This window comes from Chelonoidis abingdonii, chromosome 1 (genome assembly GCF_003597395.2).
Source record: "Chelonoidis abingdonii isolate Lonesome George chromosome 1, CheloAbing_2.0, whole genome shotgun sequence".
NCBI lineage: Eukaryota > Metazoa > Chordata > Testudines > Testudinidae > Chelonoidis > Chelonoidis abingdonii.
Window position 1 is genome coordinate 131,006,655 of NC_133769.1, and position 19,967 is coordinate 131,026,621.

Sequence of the window (19,967 nt, forward strand, 5' to 3'; positions counted from 1 at the left end):
TGGCACCCCTAAACCAGTGGGGCCATAGAGCTGGGGCACCCTCTCCCCTCAGCCAGGCAGAGCTGGGAGTGGTTATAGTTCCCCAGCTCCTGTGATCACCAAAAGCAGCCCAACGATGGGGGCCCCTAATACAGGGCGCTTCCACCACCACCAGACTGTGCGGGGGGGCGCCCGGAGAGCCTCAAACCATCCCATCCCCGGGGGGCCGCCCACCACCAGGTGGGAAGGGAGGGGGCTCTGCCTCTCTCTCCGTCCAGAACGCAGGGGCCGAGCAGTGGCCACCCCCCAGTCACACCGGCTCTGCAGCGGGGAGAGGCGGGCAGGCGCGGGGGGCAGCCAGCAGCCGGGGAGAGGGAATCCCCGGCCCCCCAAAGGAGGCGGGGGAGGGGAGCCTGGGCTGCCGGAAAAGAAGGTGGCTTGCAAAATAATAATAAAAAATGCTGCGTCTTCTCAGCAGCCCTGGCGGGGAGGGTAAGTCTCGGGGGGGCTCCCCGCTCCAGGGACGGGGGAAGGATCCTTGCAGCCCCCTCTACGCGTGCGGCGGCGGCGGCGGGGGGGATGGCTCTCGGCTGGGGAAGGACGCGGGGTGGGGGGGGAGGCTCGCCGCAGCTTGTTCCCCAGGTGCAAGGCGGGTGGCCGGGAGCAGCCAGGCGCCAAGGCTCCGTCTCTCTTCCGGGGTGGGGAGCCGGCAGGGGGGGCTCGGTGCGCCGCCGCGCGAGCGTCTGGACCCCCCCCCCCAGCAAACCCCTCCTTCCCCCCCAAGTGCGTCAGGGGCTGGCTTCTCCCAACCAGGCTGCCCCGTGGGCTGCTCCGGGCTCCCTTCAAACAAACAAACAAACAAACAATTGCCCCAGAGCTAGGGCGGGAGGAGGCAGCCGGCCGGGGGGAAAGGCTGCTCGGCGCTTCCCGGCCCAGGAGAGGAGGCGGAGGAAGAAGAGGAGGAAAAGCAGCTGCAATCCTCTCGGCTCCCCTTCCCCTGCCTCAGCGCGGCTCTGCTGCTGCTTGGCTTCTGCCGGGCTGATGGAAGGGGCTGGCTGAAGGTAAGGACTGGCACTGCGCGCTGAGAAGGGCTTGCTCGGGTTCTCTCTATCTACAGGGGTTGCGAGGAGGAGAGGAGCCCTTCCCACCTGTGCTCCAGTCTCCTAATGTCACCTTGGAAGTTACTTTGTTTGCAGAGTTCCCGTGGAGGCTCCTCAGGGTAGCCTGGGCATTGCACCACCTCTCCTCTGTACCCAGAGACACTGGGGTGGGGCTAGACCTCGCTGTGCGGTGGCGCTTTGGGGGAGGGGAGGGGGGCTTTCAGTGTCATTTTCTTCACCCTGTCTTTAACTATCACCAGCCTCCCGCTGCAGAACTCCCCAGATTTCATGCCACTGCCACTTTGTGCCTTCAGCCTTGAGTGGCAAAACGAGAGGGTGGTGGAGGTTGAATTGCTTCCTTTGTGGTGGGAGAGGCTTAGTGACCTTCCAAAGTTTTGTTCCAGCAGGAAACTGTTCTATAAGTTTTTAGAAAATTACGCTGTTTCTGGTATCATCTATTATGTTAGACGGTTGTGGTTTGGTATACAGTCTTATTCATTAGATTCTTTTATAAGGGGGGAGGGGAACAGAAAAAATGGACATTTGGAGATTTGGATGTTTAGCTACTTTTAACTTGTGGCTTTATTAATAATTGTATTTTATCTGTTGCAGTTATAAATAACCTTTATTTACTGAATATAGTATCGTCACTATAAGACATGGTGTATGTGTACATTATATATAAAATTCAATCAGGAAAATAAAACATTGATTTAAATAAATCAGACTAACTCCTAACGTTTAAAATATTCCATCACTGCTTGGCAAGAAGATCAATTGCTGAAGATGCTCTCGCTATACACAATCCTGTCTTCACTATGCCATAGTTAAAAAGGGTCTGCTAATGATTATACTATTAATATTCTTTTCCAACTTCAGTAAAAGTTAAATAAATGTAACAAGTGATTAATTTATAATATGGTCTAAAACTGTTTTTGGTATTCTGGATAAATCAATAACTAATCAAGATTATTAAACTATGAAACTGGCTACTGCTGACACATACTAACAATATTTCAAAAGGATTTTACTATGCATTTTAAATACGAGTTTGTATCCTAAATTTATGTACCCAAAATAGGCTTTTGACCCCTATGAGAAGAATATATCTTTTGAGATAAGTATTTAAGGGGCCATTATATCCTGCAGTGGAGTACTAGCTTGTAATAAGACCCATGAATAATAAACTGTGTTTCATGGTGCCAGACACACTGGCAGTGTGCTGCATGCATAATACTTTTTGAATTGTTATTTTACATATGGATTTTCTTGGCATTCTTATATTTAGGAGATACACTATATATTATAAATGCATTAATTGATGGACACACATTACTTATACTGTAATTCAGCCATGGATTTATTGGGTATGATCTGGCTTTGTTGTTGTGATTTATCTCAGAGGGCAGAAAATCTTGATTACACACCCTTATAATTTTTATCTTTCTGTGAATGTACATTATATACACATACACCATTCCCTCATTAGGTTTTATTAGAAATAGAATAACCATTTAAAAAAATGCCTACATGAGTTAACACATAGAAAAACGCTCATTTCCAAGATATACAAATGTGCTTGATAGATTAGAGCAAATCTATAATATATGTTTTAGAACCTTGCATTAAGCTGGGATTTTAAAAATATTTGAAATGGTGTTAGCTTGTAAACATATGAAAATGCAAATACGTGTGTAAAGTTGACACTCTAGTCTTATTTACGCAGTTTATGCTTTTATTTGACTCTGCATGTTCAGAGTTGGAGCTGTTGATATCAGTGTAAAGGGGGCTGGAGGTCTGAAAGCACACCACCTTTTTTGACGCTTCAGCCTCTTGAGACTGATAGTTCCACTATCAGTGTGGTTTTGTAAGAATTTCTCTTGTGATTCACTGAGGAGTTTCTATCAAAAGTTACAAAATAATTGTCTGCTTCTACTCCTGTGGAAATCATTGGGAATGAAATTGGGCTCTGGGTTCCAAATTGGATTCACCTGAGTATTTCCACTGGATTTGGCCCTCGTATTTCAGTAGAAGATATGGAGTTATGTGAAGAAGTCACTATGAGCACAGTTCTGCAATACTGAAGCCAATAAGAATTTAGCCTTTGAATTATACGGGAAAAAGATTAAACCCTATGATATCAGATTACTATTTAATCCATTTATCAAAACAGTTCCTGTTTTCAGACAGATGAATCAATAATAAATAGTAAACAAAGAAAAACTATATTCCATTTATCAGGTCCTTCTTTTCAGACAAACAAAACAATAATTAGTGAACAAAGAAAAATAGTGTATAGTGAGAATTTTAATATTCAGAACAGTAATAACAATTTTCATCCAAATTATTAGCAATAATAACAAAAAAGAAATCCATAAAGGCCATTTTCCAGACCTTGCTTTGACAGAAGCTAAAGGTGAAGGCCAAATTCTGAGCGAGATGTAAGATAGCGTAAATGAGACTCCCTTACACTTATTGTACTGACATAAAGGAGTCTGAACTGGAAGAGACAGAACGTGATTATTTTAAAGTGGAGTGAGGGTTACTTCCATGTTCTGACCTTACACTGTTAGACTCTGAATGGAGTGCACACATGAATAGAGTTGAGTGTAAAGGTGTCTGACTGAGTGCAAGGTGATCTTGCACCACCCTACACATTATCTCTGAATTTGATATGGAGTTTATGTTAACCCTATATATTCTGGATTATGTCTATCAGAAATGTTAAGCATTTTTTTGTGCACGTAGGAGAGAGAGTTCTCATAGTTCATCTTCTCTTCTTTATTCCCTATTAAAAGCCCATGGTAAAATAACTGTGAATTTACTGCTTGTGCAAGATGATAAGAGTGGAAACGGAGTCGTGCAACTGTTTCTGTGTAGAACAGATATAGTGTGGACAGTAGCAGAACTGTTCTGCTAATTAATATCCAACTGGTGCTGCGGGGACCACTTTAGAGGGGTAAAGGAGTTTACTCTTTGTCTATTAGTCCTTGCCCTCCTTGCTAAAATTGCCAACAGATGTGCCAGAAGTGATATGTTACCAGGAGTTATGTTAGTACACCTCTACCTCGATATAATGCGACCCGATATAACATGAATTCAGATATAACACGGTAAAGCAGTGCTCCAGGCAGGAGAGGGGTGCTGCGCACTCTGGTAGATCAAAGCAAATTCGATATAACATGGTTTCACCTATAACCTGGTAAGATTTTTTTGGCTCTCGAGGACAGTGGTATATCAAGGTAGAGGTGTACTACCAACTTACTGTTGCTATGTAACTTCCAGTCACAGCTAATCTGGAGTGGATTCATTACACTGACTACATGTAAAATGCTAAATTTCCCCATTCAGTCACTGACTTAAATGACTTCACTGGGAACAGGATTGGGCCCTTAATGTTCTTTCAACATACTCTATTGTATTTAATTACATAGGTACTTATTAGAATCAATATGGTAAGGATGGATCAGGATTTCCATTAAAAATGCCTATTTTCAGAGGTATGCATCTGTATATTTCAACTGTAAATATTTGCTCTGATTGAAGCTTGTCTTATATTTTTTTAGCTTATGAATTAATTGTTATTAATAACAAGGATACTGTCAATGGCATAACTATATTTTTAAAAGCTACTTTTTCTTCAGAATCTTTTCTTCCTGACCTCCTACCCCAGTTCCTTCTCTATAGACCTAGTCCAACTCCTCTTAAGGTCGATGAAAGTCTTACTATTCAGTTAGAGACTGAATCCAGCAGAGCAGCTGCAGAAGCAGGGGTCAATGGACACTGATATTTTCTACAGTTCTGACAGGATTTTCTCTGCCCTGTGATGATTCATAGACTCTAGGACTGTAAGGGACCTTGAGAGGTCATCGAGTCCAGTCCCCTGCCCTCATGGCAGGACCAAATACTGTCTAGACCATCCCTGATAGACATTTATCTAACCTACTCTTAAATTTTCAGGATGGAGATTCACACCTTCCCTATGTCAATGTTTTCGCGTGATTTAACCACCCCTAACGTTTAGGAACTTTTGCCTAATGTCCAACCTAAATCTCTCTTTGCTACAGTTTAAGCCCATTACTGCTTTTCTATCTTAGAGATGCTAATGTTGAACAAGTTTTCGCCCTTCCTCCTGATGGACCCCTTTTAGATACTTTTGAAACTGTATCATGTTCTCCTTCTAGTCTTTCTTCTCCAAACTAAAGACAACACAGATTTCTTTCAGCTTCCTTCTATTAGTCATGTTCCTCGACTCCTATAATCACTCTCTGTTGCCACTCTTTCTCTACTCCTTCTCTCCATTTCTCCTACATCTCTTTCTTCGCAAATGTCGTATGTTACCCAGAGACTCGCAATACTCTCCTGAGGCTAACCAGCAGAAGTTAACTAGATCGAGTATGACTCTGTGATCTTGTTTACGACACATGTGTTATTCCTCATGATCAGTTAGTGCTTTTCTTTGCAGCAGTATCTACCGATGTTGACTCATATAGATATGCTTCTGGGGATCACTATGACCTAGTAGTTCTGCCATTATTTCTTCTGTGTCGACAGTCTGCTTCCCACTGATTGTTAAATTATTGTTCCTTCCTAAGTGGAGCGCTTTGACATTTAGTCTATTATTGAACATTCATCTGGTTTACTCCACCATTTCTCCAATCTTGTTCAGAGTCATTTGCATTTGATTTATGCAGTTGCCTCAATCCTTCCCAGTTTCGTTGTCGGCTTCGCACTATTAAGCGTACTTCTTATGCCAACATCTCTAAGCTCTGATTATGAGATAATTGACAGGAGCTAGGTCCCAACAGACCTCTTCTGCCGACCCCACTTATTGGTTATACCGTTCTCCAGCAGGATTGGATAGTCCATTAATAACTACTTCTTTGTGAGTATATGGTTTATCCAGCCAGTTATGACCACCTTCATCTTTAAGCCCCATCTAATTGTATGCTTAGGTTTATCCGATAAGATATCAATGCCGAGAGACCGTTTCTAATATCTCTCTAAACCTTAATTCGCTCTATGCCAATCCGCTTCTCCTTTTCCACAAGGCTTGTTATCCTTCAAAGAACTATCAGATTGGTTTGACACGATTTGTTTTCATACATCATGCTGGCTATTCCCTATCCTTATCCACTTATGTTTGTTCGATGATTCTTTATTACTTGCTCCATTCTTCCCTGGTACAGTTAAACTAACTGGTCTGTAGTTTCCTGGTTGTTTTATTTCCCTTTTTATGGTCACTATATTTGCCCTTTTCCAGTCTCTCGGAATCTCTCTGTCTCTCCATGACTTTCCAAAATAATAGCTAGAGGCTCAGATACCTCCTCTGTTAACTCCTTGAGTACTTCTAGGCTGCATTTCATCAGGCCCTGGTGCTTGCCAATTTAACTTATTATACAGTGATCTTTAACTTGCTCTTTTTTATTTATCCTTCTAAACCTACCGCTTTCCAGAAGCATTCACTATGTTAGACATTCTTCAGACTTCTCAGTTGAAGCCGAACAAAGAAGTCATTACGCTCTCTGCCATTTCCAAGTTTCCTGTTACTTTTCTCCCTCTCTCACTGAGCAGTGGACTACTCCCTGTCCTTTCGCTTCTTTCTCTTCTTATCTAATGTATTGATAAAAAGTCTTCTTGTTTCCCTTTATTCCCATAGCTAGTTTGAGCTCATTTTGTGCCTTTGCCTTTCTAATCTTGCCCCTGCATTATTTGCCTATATTCATCCTTTGTAATCTGACCTAGTCTCCATTTTTTATATGACTCCTTTTTATTTTGTAGGTCATGCAAGATCTCGTGTTTAAGCCAAGGAGGTCTTATGTTTGGCTGTTTGCTCCAACCTCCTCCAGTTGCTTCACCTCAGTGTTACTCCATGCCTGCCCATCTTACCTTCCATCCCTTCCTTCTTCTCACTTGATCTGTCCCTATAACCCCTCTTCCTTCCCATGTCTTCTGTGTAACAGCTAATCCCTTCATAACCACTACTCCCCTTTCCCCCCACCCAAGTAAAAGAACTAATGTGGCATTGCTGACTAAGCTTTTTGAGGAAGGGACTGTTTACTGCTCTATTTGTACAGTGTCTAGCACAATGAGGCTCTAATCTGGGTTGGTTCCTAGGTCATGCTGTAATAAACATAATTAATATTAATAATAACAGTGAGTTCAGTGGATGCCCAAACACACAAGTTCTACTTACTGGTTCTACAGTCATAAACTAACAAATTATTTTCTCAGACTTATATGTAGCGCCTGATCTTGAGAGTCCTTTCTTACATGAGTAGCCCCATTAACTTCAGTGGGACTTGTCATTCCTCACTGGAGGAAGGGGTTGCGGGATTGGATCCCTACTCAGTCATGCTGGTACATAAGGAATATACAAAACAGCCACCTAAATTTCAGCTTCATTTTATAACACTTGTGTAATAGGATTAGAAATCAGTGCCCCAGCTCAGCTTCCTTAGACACATGCCCTGAGGGTTTCCTCCATGCACAGCTTTCCCCTTTCTGACATGAAAGGCAAGAGGGCTCATACCTCTGCATCCTCCCTTCTCCCATGGCCCTTATGGAGGGCACCATGTGAATCTGGAGTTTGTTCAGAGGGGAGGGAGCCCAAAAGCTGATACACATTTTGTCCAGCCCAAGGAGGCTACCTGGAGAAGATAACATGGTCTGAGCCCATAATATATTTTCCCTGGTAGAAGTCTTGTAGTGCAGCTCCCATGTAAATGCAGGGTCTTTATACAGATGGCTGTGGCTTCCAGCAGATCCCTGGAGATCTGACAGGTTTGGGGCTGATCCTGTGGCTTTTTCTACAGGCAAATCCTGCTACCCCAGTCCTTTCATTCCTAAGAGGGATGATATGAGAGGATATCTGTGGAGATTTCCTTCTTCCAAAAGTTTTACCACTGGAGGGGATGACCTGGCTCAGTGGTTGATCGGGCAATGTGCTTTATCTTCAGTACAGTTTTATCTTTTACCTATCAGTACAGAGAAATGCTATGTTTTAAAAAAACATTGTTGATTCATTTTAGATCATTTAAAAAAAATACTGCCAGCACCTTAGGTTATTAACCTGAGAATTTTAAAATTCTACTTTACTTTTCCCCATTTTAAACTCTGTTCTTATTTTTTTGCATTTCCCTTACTTTCAGCAACACAAATAGACTGCTAAGTTTTACTTTCTCATTCTCTTGCACTAATGTAATGCTGCAGTGTTTGAGTTGTCAACACCAAATTTGAATGCTTAAATACAAACAAATTTAACTGAACGCTTAAAAATTATAGCATTTCTATTAATATCAGGCTTTGTAACACTCCCACCTTAATTTTAGTGTGAGGGAGATAAGCAAAACTACTAGATAATGTCTCTTCAGTGGCTAATGGGTGCCATATTCTGCCCTCAGATATGTGTGCACAACTTAGTGGGACAAGTTCTGCTTTCTTTACTCTTGTAAGTAGTCCCACTGAAGTCAGTTGTGTTATTTGTGTGAATGGGGCAAACAGGGTTTGGCCCATGGGGAATTGCATATATGTATGTTCAGAGGCCAGGATTTGGCCAATTGTCTGGAGCATAACTCACTTGATGCAGTGTCTGGATGAAAACTATCAAAGGATGGCTGAGAACAGAGTTTTTCAATTATGAGTTTAAACCAGACACTCCAAGTACTAGTTTGTTGCATGTATGTTTTAATACTTACTAGCAAATTTCTCAAATACAAAATATTTTGTTTTTTAAACATACTTTAATTGCTAGATAAAATGACAATCCCAAATTTCAGAGTGAAGTGTAGAATTAAATAATCACAGCACTAACTTGCTGATGCTTTCATGGCTTTTATACATCTACAGTTATTTTTTTCCTTAAACTGAGCATTGACTTGGTATGTCATTTTTCTTTACTGCATATCCTTAACTTCCAGTAATAATATCATGAAGTTTGATGAACGTTAGGAGAGAAAAAAGAGATTTGCAGCTTTTATGTATGTATATAATATTTTCTTGACTAGACTTACTTATGTAGATTAGCTTCCTGTAATTTATTTAGGATTAATATAAATAACCTTAAACCAAAACTGTTTATTTTTTTGAAAGAGGACTTGGTTTATATGGTAAGAAAATGTGGCCACTTTAATAGTTTACTCAAGTATGATATGTTGGATACATTTAGTCAAGATCTAATGTAGAATCATAATAATTTATTTAGTTTCAATAAATATCTTCTCTTTGCTCAGTACATTGGTGTATGCAAACACTGTAATATTCTTGTCTCCAAGATATACTAGGTGCTCATGATGTATTGTAAAATAGAGCCTCTTCAGGGTCTGAAGTGAAAACAGAAGTATTATTGTGCTGCATTTGTATTTAAGAATGAAAAGAATAAGTGAGCAAGTACCCCAGGACATGATCCAGTAAGTTGTATAGTTAATAATTTAAAAATGAAACAAATTTTTATAAAATGAAGAACAAGCAACTGCTATTTTGTGGGTGTTAGAATAAGAGAATTAGAAAGTGCAATCATGTAGTCATAATTCAAAATGATACATTCTAAAAGGTTTCTGAACAGTAAACGTATTAAATCAGTATAGCTATTAGATTACTTTGGTGAAGTATTTTAATATTCAGTGTATTTTGACTGCATTCATCTTCCCTCCATGTGTGCCTGTCTGTCCACAGGACTGTCCAGAATTGTGGCATACAGTAAGTAAAACATTTCCATTGATGAAATTCAGCAGAAGTGGGCAAGGAGGCATAGTTTAAAAAGGAGACAGACTTTAATGTATCTTATTTCCTCCTTTTATATCTATTTACAATATTTATATAATCTTTTTTGTGACAGTTTCACCCAACAACTGCTTCAGTGCTCTTTAAAACTAAAATAATGACAATAATGTGTGTAGTAACTTACTTGTATGTGTGATCAGTGGAGGAAAACAAATTTGAAGAAAATTAATTTCAATAAAGGATTTTTTTTACACAGTATATGACAGGTAGATATAAGCAGCAAGACATAATAATTGTGTGTGTTTGTTTTAAGTAAGGGGACGAAAATTTGAATTTTTTAAAAATGGTTGAAGTAGTTTCAGTTAAAGTGAAATAAGAGGTCTCATTGAGTCACCAAAGCACATTATTCCACATTACAAATCAGACATTACCCAAAGTAGTTCAGATCTGTGGAAACAAATAATGGGCTTGATGAGATGGTAAGTTCTGTTAGATCATGAGGATGACATCACACCAAACGATCAAAATCCACCATTGAGAAGTGACGTTTAAAAAGAAGGATGCTAGAGATCTATTTCAGTTAGACACGCTCCTGAAGCAAAGGACTTTGAGTCTAAGGCCTGGCCTACACTTAAAATTTAGGTTGACATAGCTGTGTTGCTCAGAGGAGTAAAAAAATTCCACACCTCTGAGTGATGTAGCTATGCCAACGTAGCCCCCAGCATAGATAGAGTTAGGCCAGTGGAAGAATGCTTCTGTTGACCTAGCTACCATAGCTTGGGGAGATGGTGTACCGGCACCCCTTCTGTTGATATTCGCTGCATCTGCACCACAGGGTTAAGCCAGCATAGCTACAGTTATATCCTAAGGCAGGCCTGCACAACATGCAGCCTGCGGAGGCTCACTGTGCGGCCCGTGGCAGGGAATCAAAGGGCTCTGGGCTGCCTGCACCGGCGGGGAGCCCAGAGCTCTTTAAATCTCAGCCATGGTCAGGATTCATAGGGCTTTGGGCTGCCGGCTGCAGCGGGGAGCCCAGAGCTCTTTAAATCCCAGTCATAGCCGGGATTCAAAAGGCTCTGAGCTGCCCGCAGCGGCAGGGAGCCCAGAGCTCTTTAAATCTCAGCTGCAGCTGGGATTCATAGGGCTCTGGGCTGCCCGCAGCGGCAGGGAGCCCAGAGTCCTTTAAATGTCAGCCGCAGCTGAGATTCAAAGGGCTCTGGGCTGCCCGCAGAGATTCCTGGCCGTGGCTGAGATTTAAAAGGCTCAGGGCTCCCCATGGCTGCGGGCAGCCCAGAGCCCTATGAATCCCGGCGTCAGCTGAGATTTAAAGGGCTCAGGGCTGCCCGCGGCTGCAGGCAGCCCAGAGCCCTTTGAATCCCAGCTGCGGCTCCAGTGGATGGGCTGGGGCTGGGATTTAAAGGGCTCAGGCTCCCCTCAGCGGCAGGAGCTCTGGGCCCTTTAAATCCCTGCCCCAGCCCCGCAAAGCTCCGGGTTCCCCCAGCCGCCGGAGCTCCGGGGCCCTTTAATTTGCCCCTGAGGGCTCCCAGCCACCTCTTCAGCTGGGAGCCACTGGTTGATTTAAAATCAAGTATCGCCTCCTCACCCCCAACCTTTCTTTTTGGCCCCCAGCTGTTTTGGTGGGGCGGTGCTGGGGAAGGAGGGTTTGTTTCTGCAGGGCTGGGCGGTGTTGGGGCGAGGTGTTTCCGTGGTCCAGGAGGTCCTGGGGAGGGGATGTTTTCCGTGGGGCGGGGGGGTTTCGGCCCTCAGCTGTTGTGGTCCTCGCCACTTTACGAGTTCTGCAGACCTGCCCTAAGGTATATGCTCTGATTGAGAATTGGACTGTGAAACCTGTGATGAGATCAATTTCTAAATTTTTACACTATAAAACTCCTGTGCCATCTCATGAGTGCTCAGTGGCATTCCCAGTGGAGAGGTATCCATGTTACAAAAAATCACCATAATTAGCACCCTTCTTAGCAGTTACAGCAAAATGGTCATAGAATGAATGGGAATGGTGTCTGAACTACCCTTCTTACCCTCAAGAACGAGTATCTCCAGGCAGGCTTGAGAAACAAAGGTGGTTCAGGGAAGCTTACAGAGGACTTCAGTCTGCAAGGCTGTCACCCTGGCACCTTTCAGCAGTACTAAGCTGACATTTTAAAAAGTTAATGGTGCCATTTAATGTAGTGCTTCTGTAACTAAAATGGGGTTAGGTTTCTAAATAGAACTTTTAGATCACTAATTCATAACACAGAAGTCTTTGGGGAGCTTGCAGGGGGAGGAAGACACCTTAAATGACACTACAGATTATAACTTAAATATCCCCAAGGAATCTATTCTCCTTTCAGCATGCTTTCTTAACTGTCATTGACACTAATGGCAGGTACATAACGCATTCACATTGGGAAGAGTAGACTTTTAAGTGCATATTTCAGTGCTACACATTATAGTCTTTAGAAAACGTACATTTTAAAAAGTTCCCTAAATATGCATTTATACAACAAACTGCTGGCTCACAGGGCGCGCTTGAGGCCTAATGGTTCCAGAAGTACATTTGTACATGATCAGCCTCAACAGCTACCAGCGTCTAATTGACATTTAATCGTGCTACCTTTGTTTTAAAGTCCATACATAGGTTGAGAACATTTGAGCTCTCATTTTAAGGTAAATTCAAACCAACCAGAAGAAACTGCTTAATAGTCGTGATTTGCCAGCATTTGTGTCATTATTTGTCTTCGCAAACAAACAAAGAACATATTCCTTTGAAACAGTTTTTAATTGCAAACTTTCTTCTAGAAGAACATTTATCCAGTTCCTAGTGGCAGAACTGAGAGCAGCAAAATGATCCTATTTACCAGTTTATGTCAGGATTATGTAAACATTGCAAATTAGAGGGAAAACCTATTAGAGCATCCAGTTCATTTCCCACATTAAATTAAATAATTGTTTCTTTACTGATAGCACTAGATTCCTTTAATGCTGGCCTACCTCCATCAATCCATCCCTTGTTTAAAACAAAAGCATATTAGAGTATTTTGTAATAATGGATAGTAGTGTTACTGTGATAGTTGGCACCCTTACTGTAGAACACTCTGTGGCACTGGATTTTTTTTAACAAATAAGATTTTTGCTTCCTCATCTAAAGTAACTTACTTCTATTCCTGAGACAGAAACTCAATGAGAGCAGTTTTGCCTGCAGTGCAGAGGAAGATTTGAACTCTCCACCAAGCACTATTGAGTTTATTTACTCCAGCAAAGATGTATTTGCACCATAAGCAGCCACACTGTATGACTGTACTAGCTATCACAAACTCTCATATACTTCTTTAAGGGAATTTATTGTGTTTCTAAGCACCTCTTTCCCTCAAAAATGTGGGCTTCACTATTTTAAAGCTGCATGGAAATGCCTTAATCTCCTCTCGGTTTGCTACTGCACTTTCTTTCTCAATTGCATCCCCAAATCCCAGTTCTTCAGACTCTCCGTGAACAAACTCTAGCCTGCCTCACATATCTTCTCTCTGTCTACACTGTTCACACTCATCTACCACTAGCCTTGTCTCTCTTGCTGTTCACATTACCTCACTACTGTCAGTGCAAGAGCTGCAACTGCTCCTCTGCAGCTCTTACGATCTGGAATAGCCATCATATGTTTCTCTGTCTCATTGACTTCATATATTTGCAAAGCTCATCTCACAATATATCTCTTCTTCACACTTTTACTTCTTAATTTCTATCCTCTGCTTATATTATTTTATTTTAACAACCTAAGTATTATTTAAGATGACAACTACTGTACTTGAGCCGTGGTGGATTTGGATCCAGGCTCTTGTCCAGTACCTGGGAAGGTTATCAGAAAGTCTCAAAACAGATGTTTGCCATGGGACTGACAAAAAATAGATGGTAGTGGGGACTGTAGCACAGAGAATGAAGTAAGTTAGTTGAGGAACGATGGACAGGGAAAGATAGGAATTGGAGGAAGAACAAAAGGCAGATCCAGAATCAAAGTGGGGATGGGGAAAGGAGATTAAAGTGAAATGTTGGTTTGCAATGGCAAAAGTGAAGGAGAAAGAGGTTAAATTAAACAAAGGCAAGATAACACACAAAAGATGGACTGGGATTATTTTGTTTGGTACCTATACAAGAGAACAATTGGGGTGACATTAAGAAAGAAAAATTTTAGGGCTGGAAAAAAAAAATCAGGAAAACTCCATACAATTTCTCTAAGGCTCCAGTTCAATGGAGATTTAAGAACGTGCCAAATTTCAAGTAGATGGGTAGTCCTATTGCAGAATAATCTCCCAGTGGAAGTGGTGGAATTCCTATTGAAGGTAGTGGGAAGACTTCTGTTTAGTACAGTGGTTTTGGATCAGACCTTTGGCAACATTTAAAAGTAAATTGGATAAAGTCCTAGAAAAATTACTATGCAGAGAACATTCCTACACTGGTAAGAAGATGGATAGACCATTTAAAAATAGAATCATACATGTTGGAGATTGAAAAAGAACTAACATCCAGAATTGTGATTTTTATTTTAATATTCATATTCATGAAACCTTTTTTACATTTCTCTGTGTCTCCCTGGCAGCCATCCCATAGCTCCATAAGTCTGGGGGAAGAGAGTGGTTAGCATGTTGTTGCTGTGGGGATTTGAGTCTTAGTGCTATATGTTGGTAGTGTTGGCCGTGATTTTAAAACTTACATGGTACAGCTGCAGGTAATTATTTTCCTATTGCATGTCACACCCTGTTTTCGGTTATGGGGGGAAATTCAAATTATTTTTAAAAAATCTTAAGGAATGTTGTAAAGGAAAATAAAGGGGAGTGACTAGTGTCAGTTTGGATAGCAGTCAGGCTGGAGGGAGACAGCTTGCTCTATCAGTCACCAAGAATGATAGCAGCCAGCCAGCCACTTATTCAGCAAGACATCAAGAGAGTGAAAGGTAAGGATCAAAGACATTTGTGTATATGGCTGACAGTAGCTTAACCTGTTGAATTAATATTGTTAGTTATGTACTGTGGTTATATTATTCTGATTTCTGTTTAGGACTAGTTGTTCATGTTATTGATAGCTATTGTATTTTTAGGGTAAGATCCAGCATTTTGGTTCTCTTTCTCCCCTGCTGATAATAGCTTCTCTTAATTAGCCTCTTACAGTTGGTATGGGTACTTCCACCTTTTCATGTTCTCTGTATGTATAAATATCTTTTTACTGTATGTTCCATGCATCCGATGAAGTGGACTGTAGCCCATGAAAGCTTATGCTCGAATAAATTTGTTAGTCTCTAAAGTGCCACAAGTACTCTTGTTCCTTTTGCTGATACAGACTAACACGGCTGCTACTCTGAAACCTGATTCCTATCCTGGACAATTTGTATGTGTCTCCAGGGTGGACATTGTATGGCTGTCACTTGGTCGAGGGTTCAGTAGCGCAACGATAACACAGTTTTTTCCTGTCAAGTGAGACATGCTGGCTTCTAATTTTCTGCCTGTTTACAGGGTGACCATCATGCTGAGTGTCTCTGGCTAGCATCCATGCAGGCTGGCTTAGTGCTGTGATTCATAGGCTCTCCCATGTGTGAGGACACTGGATCCTCACTTACGAAAACCCTTCTACAGTAAGTGCCATCAGAGCAGTATATTTGGTACACTTTTCTCAGTGTTTGGGAACAAAGTGTAATGAATTCTATCAAAAGCAGCTAATGTTAATGGAGTTAGCAAGTGCTATTGTCCACCTTGTCCAGTGAAGAGGAAGTAGTTACAGCATCTAACTCAGAGCGAGGATTCCTGGTTTCTAGGGCTGATTCTGCCAATGATTCTCTGTATGACCTTAGGTAAATCATTCAGGAGCCTAAAGTTAAGCGTATTTAGCCATATTTTCAAAAGTTCTGAGCACGCAGCAGCTCTCACTGAGGTCAGTGGAGCTTTTGGATGCTCAGCAATTTTCAGGATCAGGCAGGTGCTTTAATATATATATTTAGGAGCCCAACTTTAGGCTCCTAATTTTGAAAATATTTGTCTCAGCTCACTGTAACCTTGGGTTCGCCATTTGTAAAATGGGAAAAATTGTACACACCGCACCAAGGTGTTGTTGAAACTTAATGCTTTATAAAGTATTGCAAGACCCTTTTGTAAACACTTTAGAATTGCAAATTACTAACTCTGCTGAATTTTATTCTAAAAATCACCATTTATATTAGGTTACTTCAAATAGATGTCTGTTTATTCAGAGCAGCTGGTCCAATATACAATCTCTGACTTGGACATACATGGTCCATATGAACATCTTTGAAAATGCACCATTTTGCACACAGTGCTTCTAGGACAAGACCTTATATCTGCCATTTTAATCTTTTAGGGCTTGTCTATACTACTGGGACTATGCTGGCTATGCTGCACTATGCTGGCTATGCTGCCATAACCCCATAGTGTAGACACTGCCTACAGTGACAGGTAACATTCTTCCATTGATCTAGTTGCATCTGCACTAGGAGTTAGGTCAGCGTAGCTATGGCGCTCAGGTGTGTGGATTTTTCTTTTTCTTGGGCAACCTAGCTATGTCAACCTAAATTTTAAGTGTAGATCAGGCCTTATTTCATAAGTGCAAAGATTTGTACTCTATTATTTTTACAAGGATCATTTCTCTCTTCCCTCCTGCTGCTTTCAAACACTTCCATTCTGCTGCCTGTTCCATAGCAGGCACGCTGCATCGGAGAGTGTTTAAAATCCAAAATTTCCTTGGCTGCTTTTCTACTATTTTCTTACCATGCATTTCTAGTGGAGTCAAGAAGAAATATGCTCTTTTTTTAAATCCTCAAACTATGTCCCTGTAGGTTGGTAATAACAGCAAGTTGTCATCATTTTACAGCCATGTAATGAAATGAGCAAAAGGTCTCATCCCAGTTTCACAAAAGACAGACTTCCACCTTACAAAAACTAATATCAGATATGGCATTCAGGTAGGCAGTCTTAATAGCTAGGCAAAGGACTGAGTGATTAAAGACCATGAACTGCATTCCCATCATGTTTAGAGGTGGTCCCATCAGAGTGGAACTGAGATACATTGACCATCTGTAAGATACTTTCAGTACCACTGTCCAGCGACTGTATATAATCAGTGAATAACTATTTTCTAATGTGAATATTTATAAAATTAGTTCCTTTGAAGCAAAACATTTTTAATAAGTAAACAAAAACTAACAATCTCATAAAAGAGCCTTACTTTTATTGCCTGTTATGAAAGAGTTTATTAAAACTGGGAGCTGGGGTTGGGGTGTGGGGATGGACAAAAATCTAATCTAATTTACTGTCTGCTATTTTCAGTGGTTATTTTTAGCATTTCAGTCAGTCAGTTTCACTTTCCAAACAATCACTGCTGTTGTTTTAGGGTTGGATACATTGTGAGGAGTATCCAAAATGGTTTCAATTGATTTTCTTTTTAAAACTTAATGAAAACATATTTATTTGTATAAGGCTGTGAAACACCCCATTTTCCAATGAATCCTGTATTTTGGGCCTAAACTACCTCACAGTAGGATATGAGGTGTAATAGGTAGAGCAGTAGCACTTTGAGCTTTCATATCTGCACTCGAGGCCCTTTAGAAATTATTACAAAGCCAGGCATAATATAATAAAATGTGAATCGGAAACCCATTTTGATACCTGTTTCTTAGTCTCAAGGAAGCATCGCTTGACAACACATACCTTTCATGAATGCCACAGCACTACTGAAAAACAGGCCTTAAAATGAACTTAAAAATGTGTTTGCACTTTAGTCATTCAGAGACAGTCAACTGAACATTTTTGAAGGGGCTGTGATATAAATATTCACTAATACAATGGCAGGGGGAGTAAATAATCGTGTTGACAAAACCTTAAAATTGAAATACCAATACTGCATGGTGCTAGATTTGTGTTTAAAAGTCTTAACTATTTGAACATGTTGCGCCATGTGTTCTTTTGCAAGTGTCCCTCCCCTCCAAACTCAGACTACAATATATTCATCAAATTACTGAGTTGGAAAGGTTTGTAATGAGTTCTTTGAGCTGTAAGTGTTCCCCCACCCCCTTTAAATCTTCATGTGACATTAAATAAAGGAAATCCAAAACAGATTAACTGTCAAACGGTTATGCTCCATCTCTTCAATCTGCTTTTAGGTTTCAGAAGGGGAGCACGTTGATGAGGTAAGGAGACGACATGGTCTTCTTCTGTCGATGTAGAAAGATAGCACAGATGATTGTCTGAAAAAGCTGTACTACACAGCGCAAGCATGGCTTTCGCCCAGTCGCATATTATGGCTGCTAGAAGGCATCAACACAGTAGACTCATAATTGAAGTGGATGAGTACAGCTCAAACCCCACACAGGCGTTCACGTTCTACAACATTAACCAGGGACGCTTTCAGCCCCCACATGTGCAAATGTAAGTATTATAGTTTTGTTATTGCTCTAACACAGCCTTCAGAATTGTTATTGCCTTGTCAGTGTGGTATTTGTTGGACCAGTCAGAAAGAAATCAGAGAACAATGTTCTGCTGTCTTTCTAATAATAATTACTGATACAATTCAGTCCATTGGGGAAGCGTAGGTACTTTTTTAAAGGATAGATGAGGAATCGCTGTGCTAGCACAATTTGGTCTTTAATTACATTGCTTGTTATTGTTGTCTTTTTATAATCTAAGAAGTTTCATATAGATAATATTTTCCACAGTTTTAGAAGCATTAATCAGCTTTGTGAACTCATATTCTCAACTTGCATCTCAGGTAAATAGCTGTTGAAATACCAACTCGGTATTCAGAATAAACATTCTCCTGTTGTTGGTTAGCTATACTACCACTTTGTACTACAAAATAAAAACGCAGCAGCAAATAAAATAGTGTGGGTGCCCATCCAACAACCTACTTTAATACCATTGTGTGAAAGATATGGAGTGCTTAAAGAGTAATTAAAATAATGTGTTTGTTTTTGACTTTTTATATGTGATGATGACATCAGTAAAGTTAACTGCTCTAAATGGTGATTTACTTTTAATGTCAAATGTAGGATCATAATTACAAAATGAAACTTGCCATAAAGTTGAGAGCCAGAAGGAAAAGCAAAACTGTTAAGCCATTACAAGTAAATTAAGTATATAAATCCATTGCAAAATATTTTATAGGAAATCAAAATGTAACATATTTTATTCTATTCTTTAAAAAGAGACTCAAACATATTTTGATCAGAGAATTGATTTTCATTAAAAAAAACTTTTTACTTTAGCAGGACTGAATAAATTGGCTTACTTTCATCCACTACATTTAATACATTTTGGTAATTTCTAAACATAGGGAATGATTCCTTAAAAAAAAAAAAAACAGGAGTGAATGGTATGCATCTTTTCAGTGATATTTTATATGCAAATTGTGGTACAAATTGTACACCATAGAAAGGAAACATAAAGGCTAATGTGGACACATGCCTACATGTGGGCAGAGTTTGAATGTGTAAACAACACTCTCTGGAGCAGGTCCTACCCCTAGTTCGGGCTTTTAGGTAGTGTCCCAATACAAATAATGAATAAAAACAAATATAATATCTGCATCAGGGAACATCTTTTGTTTGCAGGGCTGGCAAATGGTAACAGAAAACAAAACAAACAAAAAATTGATTCACAAATATTTTGGCAAACAGAAGTGCCAAGTTCAGATCTTTGAGATTTGTGGGGCATATTATTCATTATTTGTGAGTATTCAGATAGCTGTGGGGCATTCATGAATACTTTTGCGAATCCCAGAAGTTGTGTGTATGGGTTTTCATCACAAAATTTAGGTTGGAAATTAGTTATTCATTATTACCTATTTGCTACTCATTATCTCTTGTTTAATGTTGCAGTCACCCAGCCAGTGAGTGAATACAATAGCATGTGACTTTGGTGATCCACCACACAACACAGTGAATACTCTAAAGGGAGCAGTTCACAAACAAGCCATTCTCTGAAAATTGTTCCCCAAAAGTGTTCAACACTCATGAATAATTAATACATTTGAAAAACATTCATGCAAACAGAAAATGGGCTAAGTTGTAACAAATAATATTCATAAGAGTAATTTGACCAACTCTATTTGTCTAAACAGTAGAAATCTTGAAGAATTTTTGTGAATACCTACAGTATTGATATTGTTCTTGGCTTTTAC

The 19,967-nt window shown here is 40.4% G+C and overlaps 1 protein-coding gene across 5 annotated transcripts in view; it reads left to right on the plus strand.

The window, feature by feature from the left end:
- The first annotated feature begins 751 nt into the window (after positions 1-751).
- Positions 752-19,967, plus strand: part of MPPED1 (metallophosphoesterase domain containing 1) — a 100,498-nt gene continuing 81,282 nt past the window's right edge. For 2 of the 5 annotated variants that reach the window (XM_075061764.1, XM_032762502.2), the window contains exons 1-2: positions 752-1,040; positions 17,953-18,217. In XM_075061764.1, the coding sequence (XP_074917865.1) occupies positions 18,066-18,217 (152 nt within the window). In that variant the 5' untranslated portion in view covers positions 752-1,040; positions 17,953-18,065. Of the gene's footprint in view, positions 1,041-14,492; positions 14,740-15,295; positions 15,415-17,952; positions 18,218-19,967 lie in introns of those variants that run through there. The other 3 variants (XM_032762503.2, XM_032762504.2, XM_032762505.2) reach the window with 3 other exon arrangements.